A 13988-nucleotide genomic window follows, 5' to 3' on the forward strand; every position below is an offset into this window, starting at 1 on the left:
GTCGGTTGATGGACATTTGGGTGCTTTCCACCTCTTGGTCATCGTGAACAGTGCAGCTATGAACATCCACATGCAAGTTTTTGTGGGGACGTGGGTTTTCAATTCTCCCGTGTATATGCCTAGGAGTGGAATTGCTGGGTCACATGGTAACTCCATGTTTAACATGTGAGGAGTTACTAGACCGTTTTCCAGAGTGGCTGCACCAGCATGCAGCCCCCGCAGTGCTGGCACTAGGTACCCTGTCTACTGTGCCTGCTGGGAGGGTTGGCCCCGACTGGGCCTGTCTCGTTCACCACTGCCTCACCAGACCCCGGGGGGCCTGACCCATAGCAGGTACTTGGCAAATATGTATTGGGTTACAGGAGTAAGGGGATGGGCTCTTTGGAATTTTCTGCCCACAAGTATGACACCTAGACTTCCCTTTGGACTCTGTCCTTCCAGTCCTCCCTGTGAGTCTCTCTGGCTGGGCATCATCAGGAGCAGCTTTTTCTCTTTGCTGCTCTACTCCCTGGCTCTCATCAGTGACCCCTCTGTGAGGCAATGCCCCTCCACTGTCCAGAAGGTGCCTTAGTCACTTCAGTACCACCAGCTGCTTGTGGAGGGCTGGGCACGGAATAGACACTCTGTGTGGGGCTGTGGGGAATGGGAGCTGCCTAAGGCCCAGGAAGGGGAGCCACAGGGGCAGTTTGTGGTGGGAGGCTGTTTCAGGGAATCGACCCCCCAACCACAGGAAGGCCATCGGGCCCCACAGCGGGTGAAACTGTTAGTACCAAGTCTCATTTCCAAATTACCAAAGTCTCAGACCTTGGGACTCCCTAAGCAGGGAGAGGAGACTTGAAGGACCTTCTTCCTGGCTGGGCTGCCACCCGTCCTCACTGCTTCCCCAGGCCAGTGCTGTCCTGCACCGAGACGGGTCCGGGATGGGGAGGCAGAGCCCAGGCCTTGGAGCCAGAGAAATGTAGACAAGATAGGGGCCCAGGTGCAGGGGACCACGTTGCAAGGAAGCCTGTGTGCAATGGGCATGCGGTTTTTAATGTGGCAAGTGCCTTGTACACTACTGGGGTGCAATGTGCGTTTTTTAAGGGCAATTTGTATGGGTCCACATTGATTCCAAGAGCTGCTTGTAAATTGTTCATAGGTAATTTTCCCATTTGTATAATAACCTTCATTTTCACCCAAAGTCCCGCAGCTTCCAGGCCCCAAAGGCTGCTTATTTGTTCCCCCTCAGAGGAGCTTCCTCACTCCACACCCCACAGAGCAGACTGAATAACCCTGATCCTTGTAACCTGTGAACAGTTAATTTATTGGGAACAGACAAGCCCAGAGGCTCTTGGTGGAGTGGATCTTTGGGTGGGTGAGGCTTCTGTGGATCTAGAGCTGGGCGGGGCTCCCCGGAGGGCTCTGGAGGGATAGGGTCAGCCCAGCACCTCCTCCTCCTCCGCCCTGGCAGCCCCAGAGCTAAAGCCTCCAATAGGGTTTGGAGGCGCTATATTGCCCTAGCCAGGAAAACACATTTGTATCAGACCCAAAAGAAGAGGAAGTTAAGGGAGAGAGCGTAGGAACCAGGGGGCTATGTACAGCAGGGGCGAGGTGGGGTGGGGCTTGATTCCTCTAAGCAAATAATGCCGGCTCTTTATTGTCCCTCTGTCAAGTAAATATTCCTCGTCCCCTTGCCTTTGTTCTAGGCTTGTCTGCACCATCAGCGGCCAAAGTGAGCCCAGGAAAAGGCATATTTTCATAGTGTGAGTTCAACGCATCTGAGCAGGTAAATCACCGCCCAAAGGCCACCTGTTGATTCTGTATTCTCTGAGAGGACCGCGGGCAGGTCCTGAGTGGCCCCCAAATCCTGGCCCTTGCCTTTCCATTTCAGAATGGGATCTTGGAATGTCTCCTTTTGACATTTGCAATGGTGAATGATTTAGGTGGGTATTAAAAGAAGTCTGTTATTCTTAGTGGCATGAGAATCAGAGGTAAGGGAAGTGGGGAACCTCCAGGGGCTGGGGAGGCTGGCTTTGTGGGGAAACTTTGTGATTTAATCCACAAATCAGAACTGTGATGTGCCTGTTGGCTTCCTCACCCAGGGGAGAAGAGGTTGGGCACTGTCACCATTCTCTTGGCCACTCTAGGGCCTTACTGTCAGCAGCGGTCCAGGCGGCATGGGCGATGCCTTCCTTTCTTCACATCCTCCCCCATCCCAGGGCCTAGCTCAGGGTCTGCACACAACTAATGAAAAATGACTCTAGAAGATACAGTGGATTTGAGGAGTGGCTCCCAATGAACATCCAAGGGAAACCTGAGGTCAATACAGCAAGGTGGGGTTTTGGAATCTCCTGGCCTTCTGCCCTGGTAAGCATGGGCAACATCCAGGCTGGGGGCTGGTGCCCTGCATCCTGGACTTGCAGCCTCCGAAGCAGTGCTAACACTTGTGGGAGGAGGAGCCGCCTCCAGCCCCTAGCTTCATGCTGGAGCTCTGCCCGCTCGAGCAGCCCGGGAGCCCCTGGGGCTCGCAGGGGATGTAGAGTTCACCGGTGCCCACCACGCTGCAGCCCCCACTGTTCTTGAGGGCAGTGGTGCCCCCTGGGCAGTATTCGGTTCTCAGCAAGGGCGTGTTGACCACACATGGCTCATACAAGACGGCACCTTTTGAGCTGCTCACGGCTGTGGGAATAGGAAAGGATGCTCAGGGCCCTGCACTGCCTGGCTTCGAGGTCATTGCCCTGAACTGTTCAGTCAGGCCCTGGCCCCCACCTGCTGCCACTCACCTCCAAGGAACCTCCCATCTCAGTTACCAGTTCCCACCCCAGCCACAAAGTACCTACGAGTTCCCCACATGCCTCTCCTCTATCGCCAGAGCCTTGGCTTCTGCTTCACTCTCTCTGTCTGCTTGTCTGAGCCTGCTTCAAATCCTTTCTCCGGAAAAGCATATCCTGATCAGTTATATGATTGCAGCTTCCGGGCCTGAAGCCCGGAGACCATGCTGCAGACCTGCTCCTCATGTGGACTCCCAAAGCCTTATGTAGCCCTGCAGGGGAGCTTCTCCCTCTGACCAGGAGCTCCTGGCAGCCAGAATCCTCCTTTGGGGTGAAGAGGCATGCCAAGGTCTGAGCAGGGGTGCTGTAGTCTATGTTGGCTTGATCGGCCCCCAAGACCCTCAGAGCCCCTGGGGAGTACACATCTACTCACAGATATTCACGGGCCCAATGCCTTCACACAGCCTGGGGTGAGAGGAAAAAGACAAAAAGTAACTGCTTCAAAGAAGACAAGGCGGACGCAGTGCCCCCCTTCTTCTGCCCACAACACAAACCAGGTTCACAAGGAGGGCCTGCAGACTCTGTGCTGTTCTGGGTGTTCCGTGACAGTGGGATGGGCAATAGCAGCAGCAACCCGAGGGCAGGATAGTGTCCATGCCTGGGGCCCATCCTTGACTCACCTGTGCTCCTCGCCCTCCAGCAGGCGCCTGTAGGTGGCGATCTCGATGTCCAGGCCCAGCTTGGAGTTCATCACCTCCTGGTACTCCTTGAGCAGGCAGGCCATGTCCTGCTTGGCCTTCTGCAGGGCGGCCTCCAGCTCAGCCAGCTTGCAGCGGGCATCGTTGAGAGCCACCTCGCCCTGCTGCTCCGCCTGGGTCACTGCAGCTTCCAGTTTGCAGCGCTGGGGGAGAGGGCACAGAAAGCATTACTGGGGGCCTTTGGAGCCCTAGGCCAACTCTCAGAGGAACAGAGAGGAACATGGTCATTTTGAGGTAACAGAGTACGTATATGTTCCATTATCTGGTGCTGGCACAGAGCTCCTAAAACTCTTATAATTTCATACGTGATAAGAACACTGCAATCATCTTTGTTTCTAATATTTGGTCTTTGTCCCAGGTTCTTTACGAAGATCTCCTAAGTTCCTTGGAATTTTCTGAATGACAGCAGTGTCTTTTGTCCTAATGAGTGACTCTGGGTGGGCTCCTGGATGGCTTCCGGGTGAGGGTGGGTCCTAGGAAGACCAGGACATGATCCAAGACTTGAAATTTTCAGTCCCACCCTCCACCCTCCAGACTGAAGAGAGAGGCTGGAAATGACAGGCCATGCCTACGTGAGGAAGCCTCCGTAAAAGTTCCAAGGTGGGGCTCAGGGGCTTCCAGGTTGGTGGACACATGGAGCCGTGGGGACAGCGGTGCACCCAGAGAGAGCGAGGAAGCCTGTGCCCTTTCTCACACACCTTGCCCTGTGCATGCCTTCCACGTGCATGTTTGTTTGTATCCTGTGTCATATCCTTTTACCAGAAACTCAGCAAGTTAACGGTTTTCCTGAGTTCTGTGAACTGCTCTAGCAAACTAATCAAACCCGAGAAGGGGGTTCCAAGGCACAGAAGATTGGTCAGAAGCTAAGGTGACAACCTGGACTTGTGATTGGCATCTGAAGCAGGGCAGTCTTGTGGGACTGGTGGGACAGCCCTTCACCTGTGGGATCTGATACTGTTTCCATGTAGATAGTGTCAGAATGGAGTTAAAGTGTAAGATACCCAGCTGGTATTGCAGAATTGCTCGGTGTGGGAGAAAACACACACATCTGGTGACAAGTGTTGTGAGTTTTCCCACGGTCCTGGTTACATGGCAGATTTAAATCTGCTGTGGGTTTCATCCCGGGATCGTTCCTCTGGGGGAGTTGTCCCAGTCCACCTGTCTGGAACACCTCGAGGAGATCCAGGAATTTCTCTGAGACACACTGAGCAATTTCTTCGTGGCTAATAGATTTTAAGTGTCTGGCTGGTCTTCACCAGCCCAGGAGAACAGGGTTGGTCCAATTTTATGAACTCTGCAGAGTCACCTTGAATTTCAGGATAATTAAATTACAGTCTTGGGGTCTGAAGGGACTGTGGGGGACCATCTTTTCTATGCTGCCATCTACTGAAGCACATTTGCCATCTCATCTTTGACAGTAGGTCGCCTGGCCTCTGTTGGGGACCTCGCTGTTTCCAAGGCTGCTTCTCCTGCAGTTGGTCAGCTCTTTTGTAGTAGGGCTGTGCCCTCTTGTGTGAGGCAGCTTAAGTTTGTTCCCTCTTCTGCAGCACTCCCAGGAGGGTGCAGCCGCCCCACATGACCAGGCTAGGCCGTGGGTCAGCCTAGGATGAGCCCTCGGAACAAGGTCTCTCTGGCCTCACCTGGGCTTTGACGTTCTCATTTTCTTGCTGCAGCCGCTGGATCAGCTTGTTCATCTCCAGGATCTCGTTTCTGTGGTTGCAGAGGTTGTCGCAGTGGTTCCCGGAGGTCCGCCGCAGCTCCTCGTACTGCAGGACGAGAGGTCAGAACCCCGGTGCCCTGCTGTGGTACCTCCTGGCCCCTTCTCTCACGGTCCCAAGTCTCTCCTCCGATAGCTTCCTGACTCAGGTGCCCCCTGGATACTCACACTCCCTCTTCTCCTCATTCCCTGCCCATTTCTGGTCAGTTTTGGGATTCTTTCCTGGGCTGCTCCTCCTTCCTTTCTTACCTCCCAGCATTAAACACTCGGGCTTATTAAGTTCTCCTTCAACTTCTGTGCTTCCTTCCTCTCTGTTTAGCTGTTCTGCGTCTTGTCCTTGTCTCTCTGCCCCAGAGCTCAAAGGTCTGCTGAGGGCTCCTCCCTTTCAGATGTCCCTCTGGGATCTCAGAAGAGGTTTCCATGCTCAGCATGGGGTGGCGACAGACCGAGAACCAAGGACGGACTGTATCTGACCCCAAGGTGAGAATAGTGGGATATTCTTGTCCAAAGCAATTGAAAACAAAATGCAATGTTATTTCTACCTTGGCTGAACGTTTTTTTAAACTTTGCAACTCTGAAGCCAATTTCTGACTAGCATGTTCTAGATGACAGATGTTTGAAAATTAGCCACCTAGATTTTCTGCACACAGTAGAGAGGAGCGTTTTGCATGGAAACTGCAAAACAAAGTACAAATCTCTCTCTTTGGCCCTTTGGGTATTTGGTTATTGTGAGAAAGCCCTACAATTGCTTCATCAGTGTCCACTCTCCTCTTCTGAAACAGAACTCTCCTTTTGAGCCCAGATAGGAGAGTATCACTCAGCCTTCTTATCAATGAGATCTATGGCCCTTACTGGGTAGGGTTTCCAGAAAAGTTCTTTGAAGTGGGGGATGACTCAGTTGGCATTTTTTTTCCTTCCGTGCTTCTTTCTGCCTGGCAGCTGTCTTGAGACAGGAGGCAACCATGAAGATTAATAAAGCAATGTTAAGGGTGGCAGAATAGAAAGCTAGAAGGAGCCTGTATCCTTGATGATGACATAGACCCCTTGGGTGAAATAACTTGAAGTCTATTTCTGTACTTCCAGTTATTTGAGAAAAAAAAGGAAAACTGAAGTTGTTTTAACTAATGTTTTGAAAAACTTTCTGGTCGTCACAGCTAAATACAATCCTTAAACAATAGACTTGTCTTTCTGGTTCTGACTTAGATGCATGGGGAACCAAGGTTGTTTCTTCTGAGCCCCCTTGACTGATGGGCTGATGGGCGGCCCAGGAGAACAGCAGGAGAAGAAGGGATGAACCCTGGTGTGGATGGACCATAGAATCACTGGGAACTCACTTCAGGCCAGGGGTTCCATACCTCTGATCACCATGGATCTCCAGAAAATGGGCAGAATATCGCTTGGGGCACTCTCTGAGCAACGGTACCCATTGGCTTCCGAAAACAAGTCCAAACTACTTAGCACAGCTCTGAAGATTTGCTGTGCTCTGGTCCTATGCTCCCCTTCCAGCCCCACGTCCCCATGGTCCTTCACACTGGGAACCTCGTTTTCATGCTCGGCATCCTGGCTACTGCTGTCCCTCAGCCAGATGCACCCTCCCCTCCTGCTCTGCTGATTGAAATCATGCTTGGCCTTCAAGATCCAGATCAAATGCAGATGGCTCTGCCATTCCGGGCACTGCATGCGATCGGGTTTTTCCATTTGGTTGGTTACTCGTTTCTCTCCCCATGGACTGTAGTGTCCTTGAGCACAGGGGTGGCCTGTCGCTTAGTGTCCTCATGGTGCCACACACCTCGGTAAGACCATCCTTCCCCTGCTACCTTCTTCAAACCACATTTCCACAACACCTCCCATGCTCTCCTCCATGGCACGCGTCGCCATCTAACTCACAAACACTTGTTTGTCTTGTTCGCTGTCTGTCCTCCCTCTGTCCCTGCCTCTAGAATGAAAGTGACATGAAGGCAGGGATTGCTGTCTGTTTCGTTCCCTGCCTGGAACAGTGCTTGGCACATAATGGATGCTCAAGGAACAGCTGTCGAATGAATAAATGGATAAGCGAATGGATACATGGTGCCTTTCACAGATGGGGCAGGTGAGACTGACACGATATCTGTTCCATCAAATTGCCCTCAGGGACGCCAACTGTCCGTACAGCAAGCTCCTCATTACCTAAGTCTGGGGCCACCTGAATCACCCTTTCTGCTTCACCATTAGTACCACCCCATGCCTTAACCTCCTCTGACACTGTGAAGCCCAGACCCTCTTTGCCATCATTGTCAATTAATATTCCTTGAATTCAGGTCAAGGGAGCCTGTGGGTAAATAAAGCTGGGGCACCCTGGTGCCGTGATAATATGCCTGGGCTGTCCACTCTCCAATGTTCCATAGGCACCTGGCCAGGGGCCTGGCCGAAACACCAGGGACTGGGGTTTCGGGGTTCCCTTGGCTCTCTCATGATCTTCCCACCTACTTTGTGGGGAAGTGGGTTCAGGGCCCCCTCCCCAACCTGGGCCTCACCCGGCACTGGTACCAGGCCTCCGCTTCAGCTTTGCTGCGGCTGGCAATGTCGTCATACTGGGCCTTGATCTCGGCAATGATGCCGTCCACATCCAGGGCCCGGCTGTTGTCCATCTTCACAACAACCGAGGTCTCTGAGATCTGAGACTGGAGCAGGCAGATCTCCTGGGGGGTCGGGTGAGGACGGGTGAGGTCTTTGAGGATACAGGGGGAGAACCTACTCTGACCTTCCTGTAGCAGCTTCACACAGGACTCTGCTGTGACTGTCTCGGGCCTTCAATCACCAACTTGCTCCCTGTCCCTCATGCTAGTTACACAGACACCCAGGAGTCAAGGTCTGGGCCATCACTGGCTGAGAACCAGCTGTCCAGTGCTGACTTCTTCACATGCTCACTTTGCAGTCTGCTTGTCCTGAAATGTACCCACTGGGCAGGAGCTTTCCCAACCCTGGGTCCTCACAGAACTGGCCCCTGGTCTGCCACCTGCAGGTGGTATGGCTGCAGGTACCTCCTCATACAGGCCTTTCAGGAAGTCGATCTCCTGGACCAGAGCCTCCACGTTGGTCTCCAGGTCAGACTTCATCAGGAAGGCCGTATCCACATCCTGTATTCAGAGCATTGACAACTATAACCTGGGGCTGGGGGAACGTGGAAGGGCCCCCAGCCCATCCACCAGCTGGGCCGTTCCCAGCAGGCTAGTGGCAGGTGGCAGGTGTGGGACCTACATTTTCTCTGTTAAGCTCATGTGAAAGTGAAGGGACCACAAAGCCAAAGATGGAGGCAGGGGTCCCTAGCCCCAGGACAGCATGCCTGGGCATGGCACCTTGTTGAGGAAGGATCTAAAGGGAAAGGGGTTTAAAGGAGCTTTGAATGCAGCTTCTCAGAGCTCACTGTGTAGAGCCTGGGCCAGGAGCTACCTAGCTATCTGTCTGGGAAATCATGGCAATGGCTTTCATCTTTTGGGGTTTGAGTCAGAGTTTTTGTTTTGCCTTTGATTTGGCATTGGTTACCTCTGCGGCTTCTTGGGCAGGTGTAGACACAACCTTAACCAGCTTTGGCCCCTATGAATTGGGAAGCGGAGGCCCAATCAATCACTGCCCTTTAGCAAGGGGTGGGGATGCTGGACCTTCTCTTCTTCATTGTCACTTGGACTAGCACTGGGACCTGGGGCTGCGAGATGCTGTTGCATGTGGGTGGGCTGCAGACTTGTTTGGACACGGTGCCAGCCCCGGGTGTCCCCAGGCCAGCTGGGCCCACTCAGGAGGCTCTCCCCCTGTCTGTGCCAACTCCCTCACCTTCTTTAAGGCAACAAACTCGTTTTCTGAACAGGACCGCAGGGACAGCTCCTCTTCATATCTGGTGGCATGGGCAGGAAAAACAGTTTTAGTCAACCTGTGGAATTTGGAAGGGACCTTGGTATCACACCTAAGAGAAGGGGCCTTTGTGGGGCGAAGCCGCCTCTTACTGACTCAGTGCTCTAAGGAGCATCAGGTCCCTCTCCTGTCTCTGGACACCTCTAGCTGCTCTAGCCACTCAAGACAGTGGATTATTACCATAGCCTCTCATTAGCTACTTTGCCAGTTTACTCCACTCCCATTAGCCTGTTCTTGTGATGAATCATCTTCTGGGGAGTCCTTCCTAAGGCTAACTTTATTCTGTCTTCATTCTGCTAAGGAAGCCCATTTTAGCTGATCATTTCCTATGGAAAGGTGGTGAAAAGCTGGCTGCCTGTGGCTGGCATGGCTGTCTATGAATCGTGTTGGTCTGAGAGTTGGCTGTAGTCCTTGAAATCCTAGCTGACCCCATGCCCTCCTCACCAGAGAGTACTGGGCCTGACCCCTATCTGCAGGTCTATTGCAGAGGTAGCAATTACCCATTTACCAGACCCGCAGACAGAGCCCAGCTATTTCCTCCAGGGCTTCGCCCACTCACTGCCCTCCAAGGCAATGGAGTCGGGGTCAAGAGGTTCAGTCTGGCCAGAATGACTCAGGTCGAAGAGAACATTGATACGTTAAAAGCTTTGCTGTGCTTCCTGACGCCCATCCTTCCTTTTCCCAGTGGAAGGAACTCTTCTGCAATGCCGGCACTGGGCCAGGAGTTCACCCCTGGCTTTGAATCCTGCCATAGTCAAGTGCTAGTCATGTGACTGTGACTTGCCTTCTCTGTGCCCCAGTTTCATCATCTGTAGAATGAGGATAACACTGGTCCTGCCTCACAGGGCTGTTGTGAGTTAATGTATCACATGTGTTAATATCTGCAAAACACTGAGCCTGGCATGGAACATGTATCATTTAAGTGTTGGCTATTCTTGTTAAAATACCCTCTAACCTCATCCTCCTCCTACTGTAGTACTTTTAAAATCCAGAGTCCTCATCATCTCGAGCTGCAAATTGTGGTTCAAGGAGATGCTGAGCTGGAGGCCTATCAGAAGAAAAAACAGGGGAAGCAAAACCTTGGAGTAAAGAGGGTATGGGGACCTATTTGGGGAATAAGATGCAGTTCAGGAAATGCCAAAGGCTTGGTAGAAGATAGGTCAGAACAGGTGGTTTGGAGTGGAGCCCTGGAATGCCAGAAATGGCAGGAGAAAGATCATATTTCACATTGAGAGAGAGGACAAGGACCTTCCTTAGGCAGGGTGATGGGGAGGGAGATGAAGACCAATGCACAGTTTCAGAGTTTCTACCATGTGCCAATGGGCAGTATCCTAGATGCTCTGCCTACATTATCCTACCTAGTTGCTCTTTCAACTAACAAACTTATTTTTAGGTTTCCCTAAAACTTTGTATGGAAGGGGAGACCAAGACCCAGATTGTTTACGTAGCTCGCCCTGGGTTCCTTGGCAGGGTGAAGTCGGAGCAGACTTACTTTTTCTTGTAGCCCTCCAGTGCATCCTGGAGGCTGCAGAGCTCGGTCTGCAGCCTGACTCGGTCCCCGGCCACACAGTCCAGCTGCCTCTGGAGGTTGCAGATGTAGGTTTCGAAGATGGGCTCCACATTGCTCTGGCAGCACCTCTGCTGCTGAATGAACTTCCACTTGGTCTCTAGCAGCTTGTTCTTCTGCTCCAGAAACCGGACCTGCAGCCAAGAACAGGATGTCACTGGACAGCAGGCTCCTTGGGGACCATGGCTTGGAGACAGTAAATGGTGGTGTGGGCAGTGAATCAGTTTCTGCTCTCTCTCCTGACACACTGCCACCAACATGCTGCAATTTACAGATTGGGTCTCTCGGTAGACAGGCACCTGAAGTTATGTCTCTGTGTCTCTCCTGCCTGGGGAAGCTTATAGGACCCACCTCCCACCCAGGGCTTGAATGTTGTAGTGGAAAGAACACTGGCCCACAAGCCCCCTCATCCCCGGCTCTCTTTGCTGCACCTTCTCTTCATCACAGGCCTAAGCTGATAGCAAATTCCGAGGTCACGGTGCCCATTCCCACCTCCACACCCAAAGGTCTGGCCCCAGCTCAGGCACTTAGAAAGCAGCTCTGTTGCTAAAGCCTCATCGAGAAGGCCTCTTAGGTTGTTCCTCTCAGCATCTATCATTGCTTTGGAAGTTCCTCTTGTAGTCTGACCTCAAGCAACCTTGGTGATATCCAGAGAGAGATGACATGTTGAAAAGGCCTGGGGCAGGTCCTCCTTCTAGCCTTGCCTGCCTGCCTCCCTGCCTCCCACCAGCCTGTAACCTTTTCCAGGCCATCCCATCCTTTTAAGCCTTGTTTTCTTTCCCAAAGCTCCTACTTTGGGTTGTGCATGGGGAGCACTTCATAGGTCTTCCTACTAATGTAAGTGAATGACATTACACCCGGGAGGGGTTGGGCACTCTTCAGTTACAGCCCAGGGACATGTGGGGGAGAAGGTGGTATCAAAGGCTCTGTCCCAGGACTTATAGCTGTTTTCACACTCGGCCCCGTCATGCATGGCTGCATCCAAAAAAAGTTCCTCATACAGTAATGTGGAGAGCTGTTGGCCCACCCCCTCCATTTCTGTGGCTTGGAAACCTAGATTAGGAGAAGCTGAATGCGTTGACCATGGTCACCCAGCTAGCCATCGGCAGACAGAACATGGTGTCCGGTTCTTGCTCTGGGATTTTTCCTACTATGTATTGTCTCCTAGAAGAACTGTAGAGGAAGTAATGTTGCCCTACTTCTGATGAACTGCGATGTCCTCAGGGGGTTTCCAGCCTCACAGGGGGTGTTGTGATGCTGCTGACAGAATGGGCTTACAACCAGAACTTACAAGCTTTCAAAATTAAACTGTGGGACAGTTCCTATTTACTAAAACAAGTTCCTTTTTGGAAGGCTTTTGTATCTATTATCTCCTCTAATTTTCCCACCACCATTCCCCCACTTTCCTCGAACTTCTCTGAGACTGGGAGGTGAATGGTTTGCATAGGGCCTCAGGGTAGTAGTCAGGACTGGAGCCAATGGGTCTCCTGATTTCTGGTTCAAGACTCTTTGCCCTAAACCTTGCAGTCACCACAAGTGCCTACTCAGACTTTGGCATGGGTTCTGATCCCCAAGAGCCTTTCTGAGGTGTGGGGAGCAGTCCAGAGGTGGTGCAGGGTGACAAGATAGTTCAGCGCCTTCCCTTTCCCGAAGGCTTTCAGAGTTGTGGCTCTGGGTTGACAGATATAAGACTTTGGTCACAAGCCCCCTCATCCCTGGCTCTCATTGCTGCACCTTCTCTTCATCACAGGCCTAAGCTGGTGGCAAATTCCGAGGTCACGGTGCCCATTCCCACCTCCACACCCAAAGGTCTGGCCCCAGCTCAGGCACTTAGAAAGCAGCTCTGTTGCTAAAGCCTCATCAAGAAGGCCTCTTAGGTTGTTCCTCTCAGCATCTATCATTGCTTTGGAAGTTCCTCTTGTAGTCTGACCTCAAGCAACCTTGGTGATATCCAGAGAGAGATGACATGTTGAAAATAAAGGATCAGCAAACAGAAATGTTTCGTGCTGACCTTGATCTCACCCACTTTCAATGATTGCTGGTTGTGGAGTACAGAAGAGGCCAACAGATGAACCATGGCTTCCTATGGTCAGTGTTTTCCTGCCCCCCTGGACCAGATACAAGATGTTCTCTGCATCCGACTGTCCCAGATTTCTTACCTTGTTGATGAAGGATGCGAAACGGCTATTGAGGCACTTGATCTGCTCCTTTTCGTCCCTCTTCACACTCTGCACAGTTGGATCAATTTCCAGCTCGAGTGGGACCAGTAGGCTCTCATTGATGGTGACAGGGGTGATGCAGGCAGAAGGCCCACAGGTGGCCCCCACTCGGTATCCAAAGACAGGAAGGCCACACCTGGAGGCGACCCGGGGCCTCCCAAAGCCCACGTTGCACAGGCTTCGTGAGCCAAGGCAGCCCAGGACCCGGAGGCCCCCACTACCCCCTGGCCGGCATGGCCCCTTGCTCATTGCGTAGTGGGTGACCACCTGGGGGAGGACAGCTGAGCATGAGCTGAAGCTCCGACTACCACATCTGGAGCCCTGCTGGAAGGATCGGCACGACATGGCAGGAGAGAGAGGCAGAGAGGTGGGCCCTGGTGGGGAGAATGGGAGAGCTTCAGGTCAGCTCAGCTCCCACCCTTTTAACTGGTAGTGGGATGGAGGGCTGAGCTGGGTCAAACTCCAAATCACTATTAAATCAAGTTTATGAGCTTGCGAGATTGGCAGCTCTAAGTACCCCAGTGGATAATTAGGGTAGCAAAGAGCAGAGAAAAGGTGCCAATGGTCAGTGCTGGTGGCCCTATAAAAGTCCCATGTGTCCTGCTTCCTTGTTTACAGAGGTGATGAAAGGGTCAACCAGACAGATGTGTTTGGCATATTCAGAGTCTCCATCTCAAGGGAAGGGAGAGTTTAGACTTTATGCCATTTTACAGGAGAGGGGGCATGAATTAGAGGCCAATGGAGATATGTTTGAGGATGCTCTACTTCCTCAAGGCTGTTTTTATGTGTTTCTGCAGATGCTCCAGGCCCAGGTGCCCATCATGGATCCTAGGAGCTCCCGGGGCAGAAGGTTCTTGGGTGGGGGCAGCCTCAGTAAGCAGGCTGGACCCTGCCTCTCCTCAGGCCAGGCAGGATCCTGACTCTGGCTCCCTTACACTTTGTCTTCCTATAGCTCCTGAGATAGAAGCCTCCAGACACAGAGTCTTGTCTCTAGGGCTTGTTTAGTCCAGAAAGGCCACAAGGGACTCAAGAGGAGATGCCTTGTACTTGACGAGAGGAGAAGAAGGGATGCTTTCTCCAAAACATGCAGCA

At 52.4% G+C, this 13988-nt stretch overlaps 1 protein-coding gene and 1 long non-coding RNA gene across 2 annotated transcripts; one reads left to right on the plus strand and one right to left on the minus strand.

Moving 5' to 3' along the window:
* Positions 1-3426: 3426 nt before the first annotated feature.
* KRT82 (keratin 82) lies at positions 3427-13241 on the minus strand. The gene is made up of 7 exons (XM_037137509.2): positions 12837-13241; positions 10603-10811; positions 9033-9093; positions 8246-8341; positions 7739-7903; positions 5149-5274; positions 3427-3651 (listed from the first exon to the last, which is right to left on the minus strand). Exons 1-7 carry the CDS (start codon positions 13239-13241, stop codon positions 3427-3429), a joined length of 1287 nt encoding a protein of 428 aa, XP_036993404.2.
* On the plus strand, positions 5203-7313 carry LOC128626877 (uncharacterized). The gene is made up of 3 exons (XR_008390969.1): positions 5203-5288; positions 5580-5705; positions 6429-7313. It is a non-coding gene; the product is annotated as an uncharacterized LOC128626877 (long non-coding RNA).
* Positions 13242-13988: the final 747 nt, after the last annotated feature.

This window comes from Artibeus jamaicensis, unplaced genomic scaffold (assembly GCF_021234435.1).
Source record: "Artibeus jamaicensis isolate MK-2021 breed Jamaican fruit bat unplaced genomic scaffold, CSHL_Jam_final contig_233, whole genome shotgun sequence".
Taxonomy (NCBI): Eukaryota; Metazoa; Chordata; class Mammalia; order Chiroptera; family Phyllostomidae; genus Artibeus; species Artibeus jamaicensis.